Source organism: Solea solea, chromosome 19 (genome assembly GCF_958295425.1).
Source record: "Solea solea chromosome 19, fSolSol10.1, whole genome shotgun sequence".
NCBI lineage: Eukaryota > Metazoa > Chordata > Actinopteri > Pleuronectiformes > Soleidae > Solea > Solea solea.
Genome location: NC_081152.1, coordinates 11051776 through 11073387, shown reverse-complemented (window position 1 = coordinate 11073387; position 21612 = coordinate 11051776). Strand labels below are relative to the sequence as shown.

The 21612-nt window shown below is 41.9% G+C and overlaps 1 protein-coding gene across 1 annotated transcript in view; it reads left to right on the top strand.

Moving 5' to 3' along the window:
- pappaa (pregnancy-associated plasma protein A, pappalysin 1a) overlaps nt 1-21612 on the top strand; it is a 79483-nt gene that overhangs the window by 35078 nt on the left and 22793 nt on the right. Inside the window, exons 8-13 of the mRNA XM_058616915.1 lie at nt 2242-2370; nt 2464-2555; nt 4869-5065; nt 18071-18181; nt 18685-18820; nt 18998-19211. Of these exons, the coding sequence (XP_058472898.1) occupies nt 2242-2370; nt 2464-2555; nt 4869-5065; nt 18071-18181; nt 18685-18820; nt 18998-19211 (879 nt within the window). The remainder of the gene's footprint in view (nt 1-2241; nt 2371-2463; nt 2556-4868; nt 5066-18070; nt 18182-18684; nt 18821-18997; nt 19212-21612) is intronic.

Below are 21612 nucleotides of genomic sequence, written 5' to 3'. Positions count from 1 at the left end.
GAATTCTCTTTTTGGATATAAATCTGTTTGCAGAAACCCTGCTTCTTTCATTACACTTCTTTTTCGAACATCGTAGTATTTTGGATTATTACTGAAAAATGCTAACCTGGATTGTTTGATTTCAAGCTTCTCTGAGGTTATGCATCACTCTGAGACTTTCTCCATTTGATTGCTGCCTTATGCTTTGGCCTTGGGTGAAACCACTGTGGTACCAGAGCAATGTTTGCTGCTGGTGCAGCATTGCACCCACACTGGGGATTATATGGCAGCATTGGGAATAGTGGTTGGTTCCTGTGTGCTCTTGTTGAAGTCTGAAGGCCATAGTTGGCAGGCAGTGTGTTACTAACAACAAATGCATTGTGTGTGTTTGTGGATGTGGATGTGGATGTGTACTGGCATGTACTGTATGTGTATGTGACTGCATTTGTGTGAACTGGGTACGAACACCTGGTTTAAATGTGAGCAGCACAGGATCCGTTCATGTGTGTCACTGCATTTACAGCATTGCAGTGGGCATCCTGAAGCTCAACGGTACTTGATGGTCCACAAGATATGATCTATTGTTCCTATTTACCCTAATTTACCCATGGCATTCCCAACCCATATACCCAATTTCTTTCCTGCCATATTGCTGAATACAGACTTTTTGTTTTTGATATTGTAATTTTCTTTCCTGTTGTTATTTTTTTAAATTCCACCATGTCTCTCAAATTACAAAAGAGTTGCAGTTTAAGTCCAGTTAACATTTAGGATTTTATTATTATACAAATAAGAATGTCTGTGTAAGGGTATGGTTTGGTTTTTGTAGCCTTAGAATATTTTTTCTTCTTTCTTTTATGGCAAAGGTCCCCATATTCATCCATCCAATCTCGTGCAATTTGTGCTTAAAATCTAAAGCTTGTTCCACAAACAAAGAAGAGCAACATCCTTTCTGGTATGTGAGGGCCACCGTAGTTACCTGATGCCCTCGGGAAAAGAATGGGTGAGAGCATCAGTCCTATGTTTGTTACAGGCTGCAGTCTCATAATTAGATGTCTCGATTTCTTAACACACTGGAGCTTTACGTCTGTTGTTCCGCCCCGAGTCAATTAATGATTAATAACAATCAACTCTCGTTCCAACGAATGTTGGACTAGATTTGTACATGGAAATCAAATAAAAAAATTATTAACTTTCCTAATATACACTCTCCTCTGAGGACAGTCATATGTATAGAACCGCCACACAAAACCCCAAAGATTCAAAGTTACAATGACAAGACATCTGTCTGTTCATGACAAAAACACACACTGGTCTAAAACAGGCCCAAAAACGTCTGAAAACCAAAAACAAAAAGGAAACATGAACGAGAAACCATGACCATAAGTGACAAATCAAAACGACAAGTGAGAAACCAAAAGTATAAGCAAAAGGAGAAAGACAAAAAAAATCCAAGAGGAAAGAGAACTGTAAACGATGCAGCTGCAAATGAGAGTGCTGATGGGAAATGATCTAGGTTTTTGATTTTTAAACCTTTTAAATTCTTTGTCTGCCTTTACACGTCTGGATTATGAAGCCTGTTCGTCTGAGACTAACATGTAAAGGCAAAAACAACAGATTAGGAAGACACATGTTTACATGATCCAATCCAAACAATAATGACAGCACTCCCACTTTGCATTTACAGTTTCCTTTCCTTGAGTTTTCTTATGTTGCTTTGTGGTTTTGGTTTCCTCATTTACGGCTTTGATTTCTTCTTTTGTTTATGGTTTTGGTTTTCTCATTTGTGTTTTTTGTTTTTTTTGTTTGTTTTTTTTTTCCTTTCAGACTTTTTTTTCAGACTTCCTTATCATGGTGACTCAAGAAACCATCATGGCGACTTACACCGGCAAAGTGAGTAGTTCCCCAATATTTCTCCTGTCCACTGTGTATTCACGATGGTTCCTTGATTCACTATGATAAGGACACGAAAACTGGACCCAGAGTGGGTAAACTCAGCCGTATCAACACATAACTGGATAGGGAGACGAGTGGAAGTATGAACTGGCACAGACACCTGACACCTGACACCTCTTTTGAAGACTACAACACAAACTTATTCTCCTATTACCCTGTTTCTGTCTGGTCTTAGTCTCTCTCAGCTCTGATTATTAATGTGGAATTTGTTCGAGGCGTCACATAAGCTCAGAATATATATATATATATATATATATATACATATATATATTGTTTAGTAATTATTTCTTTTTCCCCTCTGTGCAGGGAAGTGCTGCCACACATCGTGTACACCTACCAAGTGCAAACCATCTCCAGCCGGAGTGAGAGTGAGCCCTCCCCGCCTTTGTTGCATGAACTGGGATCACCGCATTGTGGGGATGGACGAATCCAGAGGTGACAGATCATCATCCAAAACAAAACGTCATTTACATGATTAGTTTGGCATATATATGGATGTTTTTGAAGTAACACTTGCTGCTATTTTAGTTCCAACGAAGAGGAGTGCGATGATATGAACTCTATGAACGGGGATGGCTGCTCCAGTCAGTGCAAGAAAGAGCCCTTCTTCAACTGTATTGGTAAGTTTCCTGGGTGATTGTGTACTTAAGGTTTGGATGCGAATGCTTGTAGTATTGGGTCTACTTCAAGGCCAAAAACTTTATCAGAATAAAAAAGGTTTTATTGTAATCAAATGTCAGATTATTAAAGATTACGTTTTGGTAAAACTTGAAGAAAGTAAGTTAATTGTTGGTTGTATCGTGCCTCAAAATGTGTTTAAACATCATATCTATCTTCTTCTTTTAATTTGTTCATAAAATAAGCATTCAAAGTGTTATTTATTTATTTATTGTATTTTTTTTGTGTTTGGCAAGTTTGTGAATGAACAGATTTGACATCTGGACAGCTATTAATCCAAGCGCTCCCTGCCTTTCTGCATAGCCAAGAAGAATAAGAATTCCATTAGATATCATAATCACTTTGACCTATAAAAAAAAATAGATTGAATTAAAAATAAAATCTGGAAATAATTTTTTTAAAGCCTATTTTACACAGTTGAGTGACTGGCATTGTGTGTGTTAGATAGATCGGATGCTTTCCTGTCCAGTTCTCCTGCTGTCCGACAATCTTTTTGCCCCCTGTTGTGATCATTTATGTGAATGTGGTTCTGTTCGATTGTGTTTGTGTGTATGTGTGTGTGTGCGTGTGCGTGCGTGCGTGCTTGTGCATTTACACTACATGCATGCACACACACATGTGAGCCTCTGTGAAGTGCCCACTTAATCCCTGTCAGACTGCTGGATGACTGCATTGGCTGCACTGTTTTTCCTCCAACTGCATTTCTCAGGGAAGTGTGTATGTGTGTACACGTGTGTGTGCGTGCGTGTGTGTGTGTGTGTGTGTCTAACACAGTCTGACATAGTTGTAGTTTTGCACAGTAATCTGACACTATAATGAAGGGACCGTCTGTCTATCTGTCTGTATTTGTGAGAGAGTGCCTGCCTGTCAGTGTGTTGGATAGTGAACCAGAGAGCTGGATGGAGAAATTGACACTAACTATACAACAGGGCCAGCGAGCTACAGTTTGGATGAGATTCAGTCGGGTTTTCACACAACTCAGTCGTATCATATCTGGAATAATTGAAATCAACAAGTTCGTTTTCATCTGGCTGTACAATCTGTTTTGTCTCACCAGGGCTTCAGGCCACAGTAAACACAGGGACAGATAAAAGCATACAGGAAAAATGTAACATGATTTTCTAAATCTTTTTCTCTGTATTTGTAAAATGGAGCATGTTGGGTGTTTAAAATCAAAGAGACAAAACAAAAGAGGTATAGGTTTTTTTTGGTCAGGCCCTGCAGTTCCCTTTTCTTTCAGCGCAGTTGAACTCATCACTCATTTTTCCTCCAACGTTTGAGCTGCACTCAGTCACCTTTCCATTTTTTCCATTATCTGTTTATTCTATCCCTGCCCACATATTCAAATACTGCAGCAATACTGTTCCTCCTTCTCCATCCTTTTCCTCTTTAGCTCACACTCTACTCTGTTACTCCGCAGCTTCCGCAAGCCACTGATCTAGATTCCGCTTGTCCGGGTCGCGCTGCTTCTCTTTCTTCTTCGTCTTTGCCTCTGTTCCTGCTGAGTGAGTGGCGGGAGTGAATTCTGTATGCCCCCTCAGTAGCCCCTTGTTTCACCATTGCCAGAGCACAGAACTGACTTGAGTTTTTGGCTGTGTTGGGGAGGGCTGGAATTTTCGAGGAGGAGGCCCCGGCCAACTTGGCACAGAATGCCGCCTTTCCCCCTAACTGGAACCCCACAGGCTGACACTGCTTTAGCTGAGAGCTGAGTGCAATGAGGCCCAGGCAACCTCCCTGCTTTGCTCCCCACTCCTCCAGTCCATAAGCTCCCACTTCCAAACCTTAACTCCGGGTGTGATGTCTGGAAAAATGACTGCTGTATCTTTCTGCCTCTTTCTGACTCTGTCTGATCCTCCCTTACCCCCTGCTCACTGTGTTTATCTGTAGCCTACTTATTTTATTGCCCTCTTGCTTTCTTTCCTTCTGTTTCTGTTTCCTGACCAAAACATCTCACTGTGTTGCTCCTCCTTTTTTTTTTTTTTTCATGCATCTTTAAACCCTTACCTTCCTCCCCTGTTTATATCTGAGATAACATGATATCCCAAATGATCAGGCTAAAAGGATGAGAGAAGTGGTGGTGGTGGTGTGGTAAAAAACAAATCTAGCATGTAGCAAAAACATGCTAGACATGCGGGAAAGCAGGGTGGTAGTGGGATTTGAAGGATGTGACCAGCTGATGTACTTGATCCTCGTTTTACTTGAAAAGCCACAACAAAACGCTTATTTGACGTCGCATCTGTTCCCTCCACCTGCAGAGGAGCCGAGCATGTGCTACTACTATGACGGCGATGGGGTGTGTGAAGACTTTGAGCGGGAGACCGGCGTGAGAGACTGTGGCCTCTACACCCCCAGTGGTTTCCTCGACCAATGGGCCTCCAATGTCGAAGTTTCCCACGAGGAGAAGCCTTACTGCTCCGGTGAGGTGGCTGCTGGATACCCTGCTGTTACTAAAGTAAGCCCATACACAGTTCATCTATTCACTGACATCAGATAAGCATGGACAGATGCACTTGTTTCATATGTAACACATGACCAAAGGCAACCTCTTTGTCTCTGAAACCCTCAGCTGATATTGACACCTGTTTTGTTATGTTTAATGTCTGACTCATGGCTTTTTGGGGGGTTTCTCTGCAGCATAGGAGGGTTTTTCAGTGCTGCATGCAGATTATGTTATTTGTCAAAGCCTCCGTGGTCACTAAAGTATTCGTTTTCAGGCTGGTGCAGATATGTCATCCTCACTCTGATCACTTGACTGACTTTATGTATCAGTAATGCCACTCGTGATTGTTTTGCACGTCATAACGGAGATAATTGGGACTCACATATTGCAAGAAACTGGCACAACAAAGTATTTTGCTCTTTAAGAGACTGGGGCATTTAATTAGATGTCTCCTAAGGTGAGTTGAGACTTTTTGCTGCTCTCATTAAAGTAATACTTAATGAAGACAAGACAAGATGCCATTGATTCCACCTAAGCCCAGTGGACGCATTGATCTGTGGCTGTCACAGAAAGTGGCTGATTACCCAAAACATCAGGTTGAAACACACACACACACACACGGCTTTGGACAAAATGTGCACTAGGCTCAATCCTATTTAATCCGCACTCCCCACTATGGTCAGTCAAAACTAAGCCATGTTGTTAAAGTATCTATATCTCCTTTAAAGACACTATTTATTATAGTCTTCACAGCTTTCATAGTATTTGTGATTTGAACCAAATGTTAAAATAAATATCCCGTACTATCTTACTTTGAAGGGTGACACCAATATCCATTGTTAAATTTTATGATCATAAATACTTTAACCCTACGAAAGAGAGAACTTTAGTTGGACTTTATTCCGGCACACTGACAGTTCACTCTGTGTGTGTGATGTTGGAACTGGAGCTTGTTCCAACTGCTGATGATGCATTTTACAAGGCCAATGACCTGGTAATTCCCAAAAAGCTGTGTTCAGGTGCCCTGGCACTTTGGCAAGCTTTTAACACAAACAGAGGAAATAGATTGACCAACAGAATTGAATGCATTTAATATTTACAGTATATGGCATCCGTTCTGTCTAGACCAAAACGGCTATGTTAGCCAACCAAGAATATTGCAGATGTTTGAGACACTAGTGGAACATGTCCACATAACCATAAAGAAAGGATTTCTGCTGTGAAGGACACATTATTCTTACAAGACGGACTTTTACTGTGGAGAACACACTGTTCTCCAAGGGTCATAGTTGATGAGATCACCTCTTTACAAGGCCACTGAATTGTGCATTCTGTGGAAACACAAGTGCATGTGTGGAAAAATATGCAAACGCTAGGTTAACACAACACAAAGGTCTTGTTACTATAGCTCTCGGATTTTCTGTCTCTCTTACGCTCTTGTACGTCACTCTGTCATCTGTCCAGGGGGTGGAAGTCGGTGAGGTTCATGGTGTCACAATCAGAAAACTGTGTCCCCCAAAGGGCATTCCCTCTCACCGGCAACATGTTCTTTCTCAAAGCCTTCTCAAAGGTTCAAGTATACTGATCACGCGCGTAAACAGACCAACAAAAACCATTTATGTGTCCTTGCACACGTATACACAGCCAGCAGTCTGTTTGATGTGCACCAGTGTGGCTAAAGTGAATGTCTCGGAGGCTCATAACACAGATGAAGGATGTGAGGCTTGGTCCTGGAGATGAAGACCAGGCCAATGGGCATGTTTTTGTCAGTGGATCCTGTTTATACATTATGGGGGCCACTTGAGACCAACACACAAAACACCACCAGAGCTTTTTAAAGATTCTATCTATTTGGAAGAAGCTACCAGTGGTTTCTAGTTGTCCAGACTTTGTAATTGTGGTCAATGGGTCGCTGGTTCAAATCCCCACCCTGCCAAAAGGGCTGGGGTACCCCTGAGCAAGGTACCCAACCCCCATTGCTCCCCGGGCGCTACTCAGTGTGGCAGCCCACTACTCCTAATTCTAGGATGGGTCAAATGCAGAGGAATAATTTCCCTAAAGGGATTAATAAAATAAATAAAAAAATCCTGATGGCAACCAGGAATCTATATGCAAAATATAATATTTTCTTTAGAAAGAGTAGTTGTGTTGTGTTATGGGAACTTTTGTGAGTGAGATGAAGCACGAGAACTGAGTCGGATGAATACAAGCAAGTTGATTTAATCTGAGTTGCAACCAGAGGAGCACAGTTTACAGAGTCGAAGAGTCTGCAAAGTGAACAACACTGAGCAGAGAGAAACAAGGCGTATATAAACATGTCTTCAGCAATATGTGTACGTGATATAGAAAGAAACAGGATATTCGTCAGATAGAGTAGTTGTCTGATATGATGCCAATAAGGTGTTGTGAGAACGAGCAGATATCAATAGAGACCAGGGAGTTTCTAGGGAGGACAGGGACCTTGAGATAAAACGGGAAACTCATAATTGCTCGCTACACCTCGTGTGACCCAGGAAACAACTATCCACTGAACCTTGTGTGACCTAAAGAAACGTCTGTGTGCATGTAATATGCCATTACAGTTGATCATATTTTGGTGAATGTATATTCATTTTTTAAAGATATTGTTTGGGCTTTTTACCTGTATTGAATAAGATAGCATAGCATGAAAGTGGGCGAGGCAGGGAGGTTTGTCCCATGCAACACCAGCTCTACGAAATGAACAATCCTCGAACCCCAAGTGTGAACATTTAGTTGTTGGCTTTCCTGGGTGACACTTGGCCGTTGGCCAATATAAATAGGCATTTGATATGATAACAACCATGAGATCTAAAGCTCAAGCCGCCGATTCCATAGTTGCTTACAAAGGTGTAAATGTGATGTACGAACTTAACTGAGGCTTTTGCTGCAATTATTAGAGTTGTCTGCCAAAAACTCTCTGCCTTTGCTGCCACAGAAGGGCAAAGAGAAGTTCAAACAATGTGATGGGGTAGTGGTTTGTTGTGCCATGATTTGTTTTAGCTTTCTTAGCACGTACAACACAAAAAGGAAACAAACCTGAGATGTCATGACATCATTAATCTGGCACATTATTTAGCAATTTGTCGCACCTCCTAACACACAAATCCCTATATACCCTGGTTTTGGGAATTTCAGCCTTTCTTTTTAACCAATCCTCTCAGACTCAGTCAGATTGGAATTGGGACTGTTGATAGGGCGACTCATTTCAACATCTCTCCAGCTATAGTTAAGTCAAGGCTTAAGTCAAGGTTTTGGCTGGGACATTTCAGGACATATTTTATGGGGTTACCCTTAAGCCCCTCTTGCACTGTCGTTGCTTAGTTTTCTGTTAGAAGGTAAACTTCTAATCCAGTCCAAGTTCCTGAATTCTCTAAGTGATGCTGCCCCCGCCATGCTTCACTACGGGGATGGTTTTGGGCAGGTGGTGAGCAGCGCTCGGTTCCTTCGAACATGCCACTTAAATGTTCAATCTTGAAGTCATAAGACCAAAGAATATTCTTTCTTACAGTCAGACAGTCCTACAGATGTTTTTGCAAACTTCATGCGGGCTTTCATGTGTTTCCATCTGGCTACTTCAACATAAAATCCAGATCAGTGGTGTGCTACAGTGATGGTTATCCTTTGGGAAGTTTCTCCCATCTCCACACAGGATGTCTGGAGCTCAGCCAGTGTGACTATCATGTGCTTGGTCACTTCTCTCAGGAAGGCTCTTCGCCCCAGTTGCTCAGTTTGGTCCAAAAGGCAGCTCTGAGAGGAGTCATTTTTGTTCCACACTTCTTCCATTTTAGAATTATGGAGGATACTGTGCTCTTGGGAACCCTCAGTGTAGCAGGACTTTTTTTTGTAGGACTCGGCAGAGTATTTGAGCTGTAAACAACTCTACAGTGAAGCAATGGAACAAATCGGAGCTGTTACTCTGTTACCGCACGTTCATATGAGACGTGTCGCACGTTTTATTTGCATTATTATTATTAAACTTCCACAGCACTACAATAATGGTTAACGTGAAGGTTATTCAAATGGTGCTGGTTTTGGTCACAACATAGATCAAATAACAAAGTGTATTCAAAACACCTGAAAGGTTAGAATTCATTTAAAGTAATAGATTTGTGTGAGATCGACTTGCTGAACTAAAACACTGCTCTTAAACCATAGTGAATATTGTCAGCCCCTGCACCCCAAAGGTTCCTGGCCACAATCCCCTGAGCAGGAACTTTTGGGGGGGGTATAAAAATATTCACCTGGAATTTAATGTAGACCCTGGTTGATGCAGTCAAAAGGCATAGAGTTCCTGCTCAAGTTCCTGTGGTCAGAACTTGGCTATAGATTCTTTAATAATACCTGGAGGCATAGAAAAACATGCTCTGCAAACTTTGCTGCACTGCTATATTGTCAAGCACAAACGAGTATGTAAAAGCTCACATTCTCCTTTGTTGTTTAATTTAATCATGTTTTGTGGCTCACAGGTCTTTGGTAAGAGTTGGACACGAGATGTTCTTCCCTGATACAGAGTAGTGTGTGTAGGTGGGTGGTTGTTTTTGTTTGTTTGTGTGTGTGTGTGTGTGTGTGAGAGTGTGTGTGTATTTGGGGTTGGGGGCAGTCAATTGCACTGACTTTTTTTCTTCTAATCCCGTAAACAAATCCTGTATGGGCTTTGTGTACCTGCTCTGTTTGATGTCTAAAGAGTTGATTCTAAGTGTGTGTGTCCATGTGTCTTAGAGAAAGAGAGCGGGAGCAAAGCGGGCAGCAGTGATAGGGATCTTTGCGGATGCAAGAAAGCAATAACAGCACAGGAAGGCACTTGAGGAGAAAGAGAGATCATGTATCTGCACGAAATCTCAAGTGCAATGTACTAGGTGGACGAGTGTGTGTGTGTGTGTGTGTGTAACCTGTTTTCGATTGTCAAACAGATACAGAGAGGCACACAATTGATCGACTTTATACTACCAACATTTATGGTCATCTCAAAATGCCACATCAGTGTGTGAAAGCTGGACTTTCTCATTCAACATTTGAATCGTCATATGTGCCAGAGCAAAGCCAAGGAGGGTAGACGACTGCTTCAACATTTAAACCAGCAGCAGCAGCAGCAGCAGCAGCAATGAGAGAAACTAGTGGCGAGAAACACAAACACAAACCTGCAGTCCACCCTTACAGAATGTAATTGTGTGCTAGAGCTTTATAAGGATGACACACATTCATTTCTGGGTCACGGAGTGTGAATCCCTGCACTAACTTCTAAAATTATAGCACTTCACTTATGTATTTTTCTACATGATGATTCAGAACCTGTACTCGCATGGTCAAAAAGTGCAGAGCAAACGCAAAACATATACAATGATGGTAATTATAATAATAATAATAATATGATGATAATGTAGGCAATCCTAGCCATAAATGACGAATGACTGACGGATGAACAGATGGGGTAAGCAGTTGTAATTGGCGGTATAATAAACCGGAATTCAGTTTGACTGACAGTCTCACTGCCGTCAAATGAAAATACATCACCGAATAAAAATGATTATGAAAGGAGGAAAGCGGTCCAAAACCGCTCAAATTGGCCATTCCCACATTACAATGTCCTCAAACGAGCGGTTCGATCCAATCACAACACCATATGGACACCGTAGAGAATGTATGAAATGTAGACACACATTAATGATCGCAAGAATGCCAAGCTGTCAGTGAAAAGGAATCTATCCAGGTTTAATAGTCGCGTTGTTCTTAACCCTATACTATGCTCCCTCTTTTGATATCAGACTTGTGTCAAAATGTTGCGGAGGACATCTAATTTGAGGCTACCTGTGAATAAAATGAGCTTGTGAAAGATTCTCCCTTGTCTCTTGATACAACTCACCCACAGGTACACACACTAACACACACTAACACACACACACACACACACACACGCACAGTGCTGACTCCATGCAGGATTGTAGGGCATGTCCATAGGGGACTGAAATGTACTACTGCTGTCTTTGTGGAGCAGAACATAATGTTCCCCCCACTACCACACGATGGAATATGGCGAGCCAGCTCCACTTGCTCTAGGGGGATTGGATTGGTTAACTGGCCCTAGCAACTAACCTGTGTGTGTGTGTGTGTGCGCACACATGTGCATTATATGCCCGTGTGCTTATAATGTGCGTGTGCAGAATGCCTGCCCTCGCGGACATGTGTGTAAATGAGCTTTTGTGAGCAGGAAGGTTCCATGTGCATTCAAACTTACAGATCAAACAGGAAGCCAGGTAATTTCTCCTGAGAAAGCTGCTGCCCCGGCAATTTCTGACGCAACCCCTGTGTACCCCTGGAGAACACTCCCCTTAATTATACATAAGCAACAGAAGGGACAACATTTTAGTCCTCTCACGCTGCAAGAAATTGCCTATATACAAAGGTCACCCATCTCAAGATGTAAAACAAAGATATGTGCATGAGGCCTGGAGTAAATAACATCTCCTGCTGTCATGCTTAGCTTAGTACTTGCTGCAGAGGGGAAAGGAAAGATGATGCTCTGTAAGGGGAATAATTCTGGCTGGTAAAAAAACAATAACTGGCCCAGATTTGTCTCAGGTCCCAATAAAAAAAAGCAGGCAGTGCATGTTTGTGTACCTAAGTGGAGGATGCATGCTGTATATAGGCTACTGCAAAGTGTAAACACATTTATGCACATTTTCCCTTCACTTGCGTGCAAACAAACACACGTGCTGTCGCACAAGCTGAGATATGCACACACTGACACACATACACACACACACGTGTGTGCGCGCACACATAAATGCATGCCCACAAAAGCTCATACAGTAGCAGCGCTGTTGCTTTTTCGCAGTACAGGAGGGCCAGCTTCTCTGGCACTGCCTCCCTTCACCAGCATTTCCCCCAAACCGCACAGCCCTCGTCAGGCACAGTGCCAGTGACATAAGTGTGTGGTAACATTAAAAAGAAACCTCTGGGATAGCGTTCCTTTTTCCCTTTTACTTTTCCCGTTTCAATTATTATTGTGGTAATGCCATGTGGAAACCTCATCGTGGCTGCTGTTGTTTTCTTTTTTTTTGTTTTTTTTTAATTTCATGACACTGATGACCCCTCCACCCCACCTCCAACATTTTCAAGCTGGGTTTCGGCGCTGTTTTATTAAGGGGTGTGGTGGGGCACTGTCTGAGGGACATTTACAGTATATTCGTCACAGATCCATCTGCTCCATCACCAATCCCAATTAGTTTTGTCGTCCTGTGTTGCCTATACCACCCAGTCATGTCTGCCCTGGTGAGAGTGGGATAGGTAAACTGCATAATTGCAGCCACTCACTAACTTTTACAGCCCTATTCTCATTATTGGCCGTGGAAGTTGCCCGTCAGTAGCCCTGCACCAATGAGACGGTGAGCTTCAGTGGGTATGGGTGGGGCTCGGTGACAGGACATTACCTCACACACCAGTCGCTCACCAGCATTCCAGTAAACCATGGGATGGTGCTTGGAAACTCATGCTAGTTTCTCTCTGTTGCTCTTTCTCCTTTTCTCTCTCCACAAATGCCTCACACATGCTCACCCCTCGCTTCCACAATACTCAATGGTTTTCAATTTTTACATGTATGCCATTAACGAGGAGATGAAGAAAATACCTGTCGTCGGAAATCAACACATTTCAGATGGCACTGTGTGGCAGCGTAACAGTCCACTCACGCGGTTCTTTTTTCTCAATTTGCTCGAGTCCAAAATTTCCACCAAACTAGGTCAGTGCCTGACGTCACAGAGTCACACAACAGGATGTGAAATGAACAATAAACTCTGAAATGCTCAGCAGGTATGTTCGGCTCCAGGAGAGCTGGCGCTCGCACCGATGATGACACCGGCATGAGTCAAAATGAATCAACATTTTATTTGTTGCAGTTATTCCTTTTTTTCAAGGACTGAACGAAGGCAAGAGCATTATATTGGGACCCAAGACAATGGGGTTGGAATCGTTTAGGAAAATGGGAAGTTGCAAATTATCATTGACAAGTGGGAAAGTTGGGACGGAGATAAATTCCATAAAGTCGTAACAATAGAAATGTTCGAACAAGCCATGATGGTGATTTTTTTATATGTGTGTGTGTGTGTTTTCTGTTGTCATGATGGCGTCCTCATGTCTGTCTGTGAGTAGATGTGATATATTCTCATGACTGCCATTTCACATTTCCGCAACACATAACCACAACTTAATCTTTTTTTTTTTTGTGCTGAATACCAGTATAAAAATGACAGATTATCATGAAATGGCCCCGTGACCTTAACACATAACGACTGAGTTCACATATTCATACCACATGTGATCCGTCAAGACATGAACACAAAAATATGTGTTCTTGTTTAATTATTGACCCCCGCTAGGTGTGGCGTGGCATTATGTCGCCTCTGCTTTCAGTGCAAAGAAAGTAAAGAGAGTCGTAAAAGTGCAAAATTGAGCTGAGCTCTTCCCCGGGCTCCTGTGCTGTCCTCTAGTGTTTAGAGGGTACCGGAAAGGACCTTTGTGGGGCCTCCTGAATGTCTGAGGGCCTCAGTAGTTTTTGTTCTTTGTTTTGGAGAGCATATGGCCCATGAGTGTGTGCGTGTCAGTGAGGTTTATTGATTTGACTCCAGGAGTGGACATTTTGAAAATCTGGAGACGTCAACATCGGTAACTGAGCCTAAGTGGGCGTAGTGCATGTGCATGTTTGTGTTTGAGTGTGTGCGTGTTTGCACAAGGATATGTGTTATGTGCAGGCATTCCATATGACGAGGTCATCTATCTTCATCCTGGCAACCAAATCTCCATCACGGGGGGGGGAGAAAGGCTCTAGTTGACGTACATTATGCTATTAGAGACATTATTATTGTCATTACTCTGTCTTTTTTTTTTTTTACGAACAGCGGTTTCCTCCTTCCCACGTTTATGTTTATGTTTTTGATGTCGGAGCGCGCTCGCACAGAACAGACGTATTCTCACAGTAATGAGTCTGACAGTTGCACTCTTGTTCTCCTCACCTCTATCTCCCCCGCTTTCCCCTTGGCTCAGGACACTTAGAGCTCTCTTTTTATCTGAAGTGGTGATTTACAAACACAGACCAGTCTACAGACCATGCAGGAGTTGGCTGTTGTCTGCCAGTCTGAGTAGCCAGCTGGTACAAATTAAGACTGTGTTTGTGTGTGTGTGTGTGTGTGTGTGTGTAGGGGTAAGATGTTAAACTCATCTCGTGCGTTTGCTGTGACTCTGTGAAGAAGGTGAGATGTTGTTTTGAAAATTCAAAACGGACCTCACCTGGAATTATGTCTGCTATATGGGTGAGGACAGACTCTCTGTTTCACCACATTTGCATCCCCTTTGTACAAACTTTAAAATCAAACATGGTTCACACAGGTATGACACACAAGCATCGAAACATTGCATTTAATCAATTCCTTCACATGTCACATTTGCAATCATCCATTCAAGGCCCCGTATTTTGTTGTAGATTCTTGGGACTCGTTTTTGTCAGCACCTCCTGCTGCGATATTGTAGTTGTAATCAAGCAATGCATTTGAATGTCTGCCGGCAGGTGGTATATTTCATAGGAGTACCGGTTAGAAGTAGGTCAAAGAAGATCAGGTCTTATTTTAAAAGCACAAGTAGTGTTTTCTTTATTTCCACAGTTTGTTGTTTACTCCCTTTCCTTTACGATACAATACAAACACAGAATCTGAAAAAGTGGGAATTTAGTGTTTACCTGGTCTCTCTGTTGTTCCTTTGCCAACATTCACAGACATTGCATCTATTTAGATTCTTATTTTAACGTTACATACTGGTTGCACATGAGGTGTGACTGATAACGGGCTGATTGTCCTTGTCAATTCAAACCACATCTTTTTTTGCTTGTGTCATCGGATTCAGACGATGAATTAGACACTGAAGTTTATTTTTTAAGAACATTATGATTATTTAAATAAGGCACACAATGGGCTCGCCAAACACTTTGTTAGTAGCGAGCACATTGTGTTCGTAATGCAGTGATAATGTGTGGCTGTTTAATGCACACTTTGGTGTAGCGCTGCATCTACTGCAGCCACCCTTGTTAAAGTGGTTGGAGCAGCGTCTGTGTACTGGCAATCATAGCCATATGTTGTGAAGTTGCACTCCTGTGTAAAATGATCAGGTTTTGTTACTTAACCTGTGATAAAGTGAGTGCTATAAATATTTCTTGGCTCCCATCCCTCTGTTCTCGGCGCATTAATCAATGCACGTGCCTTTTAACACCCGCGGGGACTTACTGGTGAGAATGCATTTACCTCAGTACTTGAATAACATCTGATCATAGTACACACAAGACAGTATCCTACAGTGTGACATGAGCTTTCCCACTTCACAAAAACATTTCAATGCAATATCCTATACTGATATTTTACATACAGTATTGTCCAAAAATGTGCAATGATGCTCTGTGGTAAACCAAAAATTCATAAAGTCTTCACTTTAGTGAGTGAAATTCTGTATTCTGTGTGTACATGAAAGGTTGAGCATTCGTCCAAATACATCTTCTTCAAGATTTCTTTACTCTGAGATGACAAAACGAATGGATTTGGCATTCATTGTATTACCATGTTTACAGGCGCTCAAACAACACCTAACCCTTTACAATGTAAGGGTGCATAAGTGGATGACAAAGTGTGTTAAAAGTGGAGGAAGTGTAATGAGCGAAGGAAGACTTGTGAATGACCTCCTGCTGGTGTGATGCTGTTTCAGGGGCGTTTGCGTTTCAGGGCTTTAAGGGTTTGCGCTCGCCCCTCAGTGTTTGTCCATCTCAAACGATACGACAGAAAAAGTCACTGGGAGATGAGGGGGGAGGAAAGGAAGAGAGGAGGAGGGGTGTGGGGGAAAGTGTAGCATGGTGCCACCTGTGTTTACATGAATAAGTCATCAGTTTGCACATGGAAATGGTTTTGTCACCTGCCACACCAGCAATGGAAACAGTTCCTCTCCACTTGAAGTCATTAGCAGACCTGAAGTCCCTTTGAAGCATATTGGCTGCTTCAGTCACCCAGCAAGGGAGTGCTAGTCAAAAAGGTGTTTGTTTTGTTATTGCGGTTCAATGTCATTCTTTTAAATGAATTTACTGTATTTGTTACACTTACCATTGAGCAAATGACCGTCATCTGGTGACTGTGTCTCACAGACCCGGCATGTAAACGCAGCTCTATTCAGCTGCAGTCAAGTGGGGCCAAAGTCCCATGGCAACTGATCTCAGGTGTTTTGCACCTGCATTTCATATTTGTGCCACTTCAGCTCTCAGCAGAAAGGTCACATCAACAGATCCAGGGGACAGAGATATGGACAGATAGCTGGTGTTGCTAGTTTTCCACAGTGGCAGGATCTTACAGTAGCCTCCCCAGCAAAACTCTCATGTTACCGGTGTCTCATTTCACTAGCTCAGGGCAACGGGTGAAACTCACCGTCCTTGGGTATCTGCCCTCTCTCCCCTTTGTCTGTGTTTATCTCTCCGCTCAGTAATCTCTTACCATCTATTTCTTCTACTTGTCTGTCCGTCACTGCCACTTCATTTTCATAAAAATGCTGCATATCGTGCCAGCATGGCCGATGTGGTCGTAACGTTTAGGACCAAAAATCCTATATGCGGTCACACAAAAAAAGAGGCAGAACACAACAGGATTAATGATAAGAAACAGGTGAATGCAACAGCTTTTCTTGGATTTAGCCTGAGTTTACAATGTAAGAAGGGTCTTACCTGAAAAATGCAGACTTGTAGGATATACATGTGATTCAGTCACGAGCAAGCCAATGTGGGGCTTTAAAAGTAATTATAATTTATTTGGACATGATATCATCCCGTCTCCGAAATGTGTTCAAATTTGGAATGCGTGGGGAAAATGTCGTAATAGATTTTTTAAGGTATTTGGTTAACGTTTTCAACCTTCCCAATGCCTTGGTCTGAGGCTGTGGTCACACCAGAATTGGCTCAGGGAAAATGACTCTAACATTGTGGTTGGAAGCAAGAGAGACTGGTGTGAAATTTGAAATGGTTGGTTAACATTTCTAAACCATGTTGTCTTTTTTTATAGTAGCCTTTAATGCAGCTGTAGCTTTTATTTTATTCCCCCCCCCCCCCAACTTTTGATTGCTTTCACAGTGTAATGACTTAAACAACTCACAAACCTCAGTGCGTTCGCATTAAGTGTGCAAGTATTTGGCGAAGGCTGCAATAACAACAACAACCTCTGGGAATTTTTTTTGGATTTAAAATAGAATGAGTTTATTGGATGCAGGTCAGATTTCAGTTGAGTTTAAATTGAACAATGAGTACTTATGTTGTTTAATATAATAATAATAATAATAATAATCCAAATCTTATTTTCAGATATTAAAATGCCGCTCCATGACTTCTCCTATTATATTACAAGTATGATGATATAAAAAGAAGCCTATCTCCAAAACCAGTCATAATCATTAGTTGGAGTTCTGTTGCAAATCCACATAACAGGTGGTTAGTAATGTGGTACGTCTGTGAAACCATGACAACTCTCTGAGGGCTTCTAGTGGACAGGTGCGGCATCGCAGGTTTTATAGAACAAGCACATGGTCACTGCACCAAAGCAGAGTGCAAGTGTGGAGGCAGAATCAGAGGAAGCGTGGGACGTTCATCGGCGCATGACACAAACAAACAGCGCTGCTCAGAATCCACGTCAGCTGCACCTCGGCCCGTGCAGCTGACAAACAGCTGACATTTGTTGAACAAAGAGGTCCAAGACGAAAAAAAACTAAAAAAAAGAGGCAATAACTGACACCCAGAGAGCAGTTCAAGCACACTGTAATTATTTGTCAAGGGTCATTACAACAAACATGTTTTTGAACTGTAACATTGTTATAGCATATCCATCTTTTCCAGAACCGAAATGACACCTTTTTGGACTGAAAGGAGGTCACAGGTGATGGATCCAAAAGCAAAAATTAACAAATGTCCTTTTTTTGTTTTAAATGTTTCCGTAGACATGTCAGTCCAAGGTGTTTGATCTGTCAGACGGAGTGTCCCAGTATGCATGGTTCCCCTGTCGTGATGTTCATGAGTCAGCCTGGGGATATCCTAGCTACTGGCTGAAGGTAAGACTTAAATCCATTATTTATTTATTGCTCAGGTGAAAACATTGGATATTATATAAGTTATTTGTGTTTAACCCTTTAATACCTAAGCCTCAAAATGTTCGTCTGGACTTTTTTTTTGCTTATTTTAACCATAAAAGGGCCATAAAATGTCCTGTGAGTGCGTGCTTTTGCCCATTTTTCCAGAATAACGTTCAACATCTGGTGATTATTTACAATTTTTCAATTTACTGCGTGTTAAAATAGCGCATTAACAATGTAAAATGAAGAAAAACAAAATGTTTTATTTAAAAAACAAAACAAAAAAACACCGTAGTTGAACACAGATTTTGCGTGTTAAATTTGAAATTGTTTTGAGTTTTTTGTCTCAATGTCCAAAACATGGCCAAAAAATGGGTTAAGGGTATCTCTAATGACAATTATATGAAATAAAAAGAAACACACATGTAATAGAAATAGAAATGTACTGAGACTTTGTAACTTGATACATTTTCTTCATTCAGGCTCACTTTTCGCATCCCATGGTGGCAGCAGCAGTGATTATACACCTGGCCGCAGATGGGACTAGCTTACTTGACCAGACTCAGTGTAACATCACTGTTCAGCTCGTAGACACCAAGGAGGGTATCCATAGTCTTGGTAAGAACTACTGTCTTGTGCATGTTTATCAACTGAAAGCCTCGTGATTCCTCTTTGGTGTCAGATTGTTGAATATGATAAACACGAGTGGAAGAATCAGCTGAATGCACATTCAAATAACTAACTAGTCGAGCAGAGTACGCCAACGAGCTTTCGTCTTCTTTTTTTGTCCCACAGGTGAGTGGCGTCTCAGCTGCCGCACCAACCCTTTGGTGATCCCAGTGAACCACGACCTGTCCGTGGCCTTCTACCACACCAAGGCGATCCTGGTCATGTTCGCCTCTCGCCTCGTGGCCATTTCAGGCGTCGGCCTGCGCTCCTTCCAGTCCTTTGACCCCATCACAATAAGTGGCTGCCAGAGCAACGAGATCTACAACCCCACAGGACAGAGGTGAGCATGAGGAAAAAAAGGCAAAAAGATAATTCAGTGATTGGAATTCTAACAGTTATGACACCATGTTGCCTCCCTCTTCTTAAAAGTGGACACACTACTGTACACATACATACACAAATGATGCAATTCAACCTTACAATTCCAAATATAACAAAAGAGACCCTACATGCTAAGACCTGTGTGCTTCCATGTGCACATTTCCAGCACAAGAGGGAGAGTCTTGCGTTAAGGAACGGTGCCAAACAAGCAGTGGAATGTTAGGCGTCTGCCCAAAATTACAGCTAAACTTTAAAACAGTCAAATTTACAATCATGCTGGACCTCTTGGTGAGGTCTGCACATTACCAACATTGGAGTGGCCACTGCTTCCAACATTAATCTTGTGTACTTTCTTTTGCACTTCAGCACAATGTGTAAAAATATCTTTTCGAGAATCCCTTCCAGGCTTGAACCGTAATAGTTCTTGCATTCTACGCCTAGGTCGTCACTTGCACGTCTATCCATTTAGTTAGTTAGTTATTTAGTTGGAAAAAGAACCTCTCTATCGAGAATCCAATATGATGGCCTACGTGTTACAGAATTTCTTGTGTGAATACAACGCAGCAGTTTTAAAAACCCCTGCAGTAACTGAGCCAGAAAATAAGATAATCAGCGAGACTCCTGCTGAATGTAAAAAAGCCCTGAAGAGCTTTTGATGACATTTCTAACAGTTGTTGGCAAAGCCGCCAAAGGAGTTTAAACACCTCTCGAGCTGTAAACTCACAATTGTGAATGTCCTCTTTCTTTCATTTTAACGACGAGCTACATGATGTCAAGTCGAGCGTCGAGCTCCTCGCAGACCAGACAACACCCCGAATACCCACCCACCCATACACACACACACACACAGTCTGGTTTCCATGACTTCAGAGGACGTTGCATTGACTCACATTCATTTCCTGGAGACTTAGTCTGACCTTAGCCATAATTACTACTGGCCTGACCCTTACCTTAACTTAACCCTAACCTCAGCCTTACCTCAAAACACGTCTTCACGCTAAAATGTAGTCATTTATCATGGGGACTTGCTTAATAAGGAAGATAAGCCCCCCTAATGTGACTGTGTAAACAGATGTAGTTCCCCACAACATCAGGAATACAAGGACCACACACACACACACACAAACATATATTTATATTAAAGGAGTCACAATTTACCAATTACCACACCACTGTCATGCATGAGACAATTCAAACTGCTGATGCTCCCGCAGCCGTTTGAACACGAAACGCAGTAATGGACACCATTAAACACAAAGTATGGCTGGTCTGGGGTCTGTGTGGAGAGATAGAGATATTTGTGGCTTTTGTTGTGTGCCAGAGAAACATCCAAAAGCACCTAAATTGATTAAAACTGTTGTGCATCTGCATAAGCCAGGAAATTGTTTGGCACCGCTCTCTCTTTCTTTCATAGTCTTTCCACTTCATCTAATATCCAGAGGCTCTTGAAAAAAAAAAACAAAAAAAAAAAACCCCGATCATGTTTGTGTGATGGAAAGTTAACCAGACATGGCCAGTTATCGTCAGAAATTTCGACTTGAACCCTCTACAAACAGAATATTACAGTATAATGTGATATTACGATCAGTCGTTATTCACTAGTGTGCCCTTACATCTGGTCAGAATCCTGGAATTCTTTTTTTCTTTTTTCTTTTTTCTTAAATCAAATCCAATTCATCATCTGCATTTTCTCATTCATACCCCAACTTTCCAAATTTCTTATCTCCTCTCTCCATTTTGCCTCCTCACTTCACCCATATTCCCACCTCAGCTGAACTCCTCCTCCCCTTCATCATACCCGTCATCCGTGCTGTCTTGCCATCCTTTACTTTCACATCATCTTCCTTTCCCTCTCACTTTTTTGGCATCTCCTTCTTCTCAATTCTCCCCTTTCTGTGCCTCCTGCTCCTGGTTTCCTTCGCTCCTTCTTCTCTTGGGCTGAGCAGCACATTTCCAGTAATACTTATGCCTCCACAATACACCACATCCCATTTTCCCTGAGTTGTTAACAACATGAGCTATTAGCATGACCCAGTCTTATGTTACTCCTCTGTTAGCACATGCACATGTAAAGTATTCCCTTTCATATAGCCGGTATTATTTTTAAGTTTTTTTTCATACTTTTTAGTGTAAATTGTATCGTCGCGCTCGTCTGCCCTGTACTTCCTTTTCTATTATACCCATCTATTTTTTTCCTCATACATGTTATTTTATTGTGCTGTATACTGTACTTCTCATGTGCTGTGGAGGAGGAATGTTTTTCAGGTAGTTCATTGTAATTTATGTCAGACACTCCAAAGTGACTTGCAGAAAAACCACAAAGGTATTTTGTTCCAAGTGAAAGTGTCCACAGAGGAGGC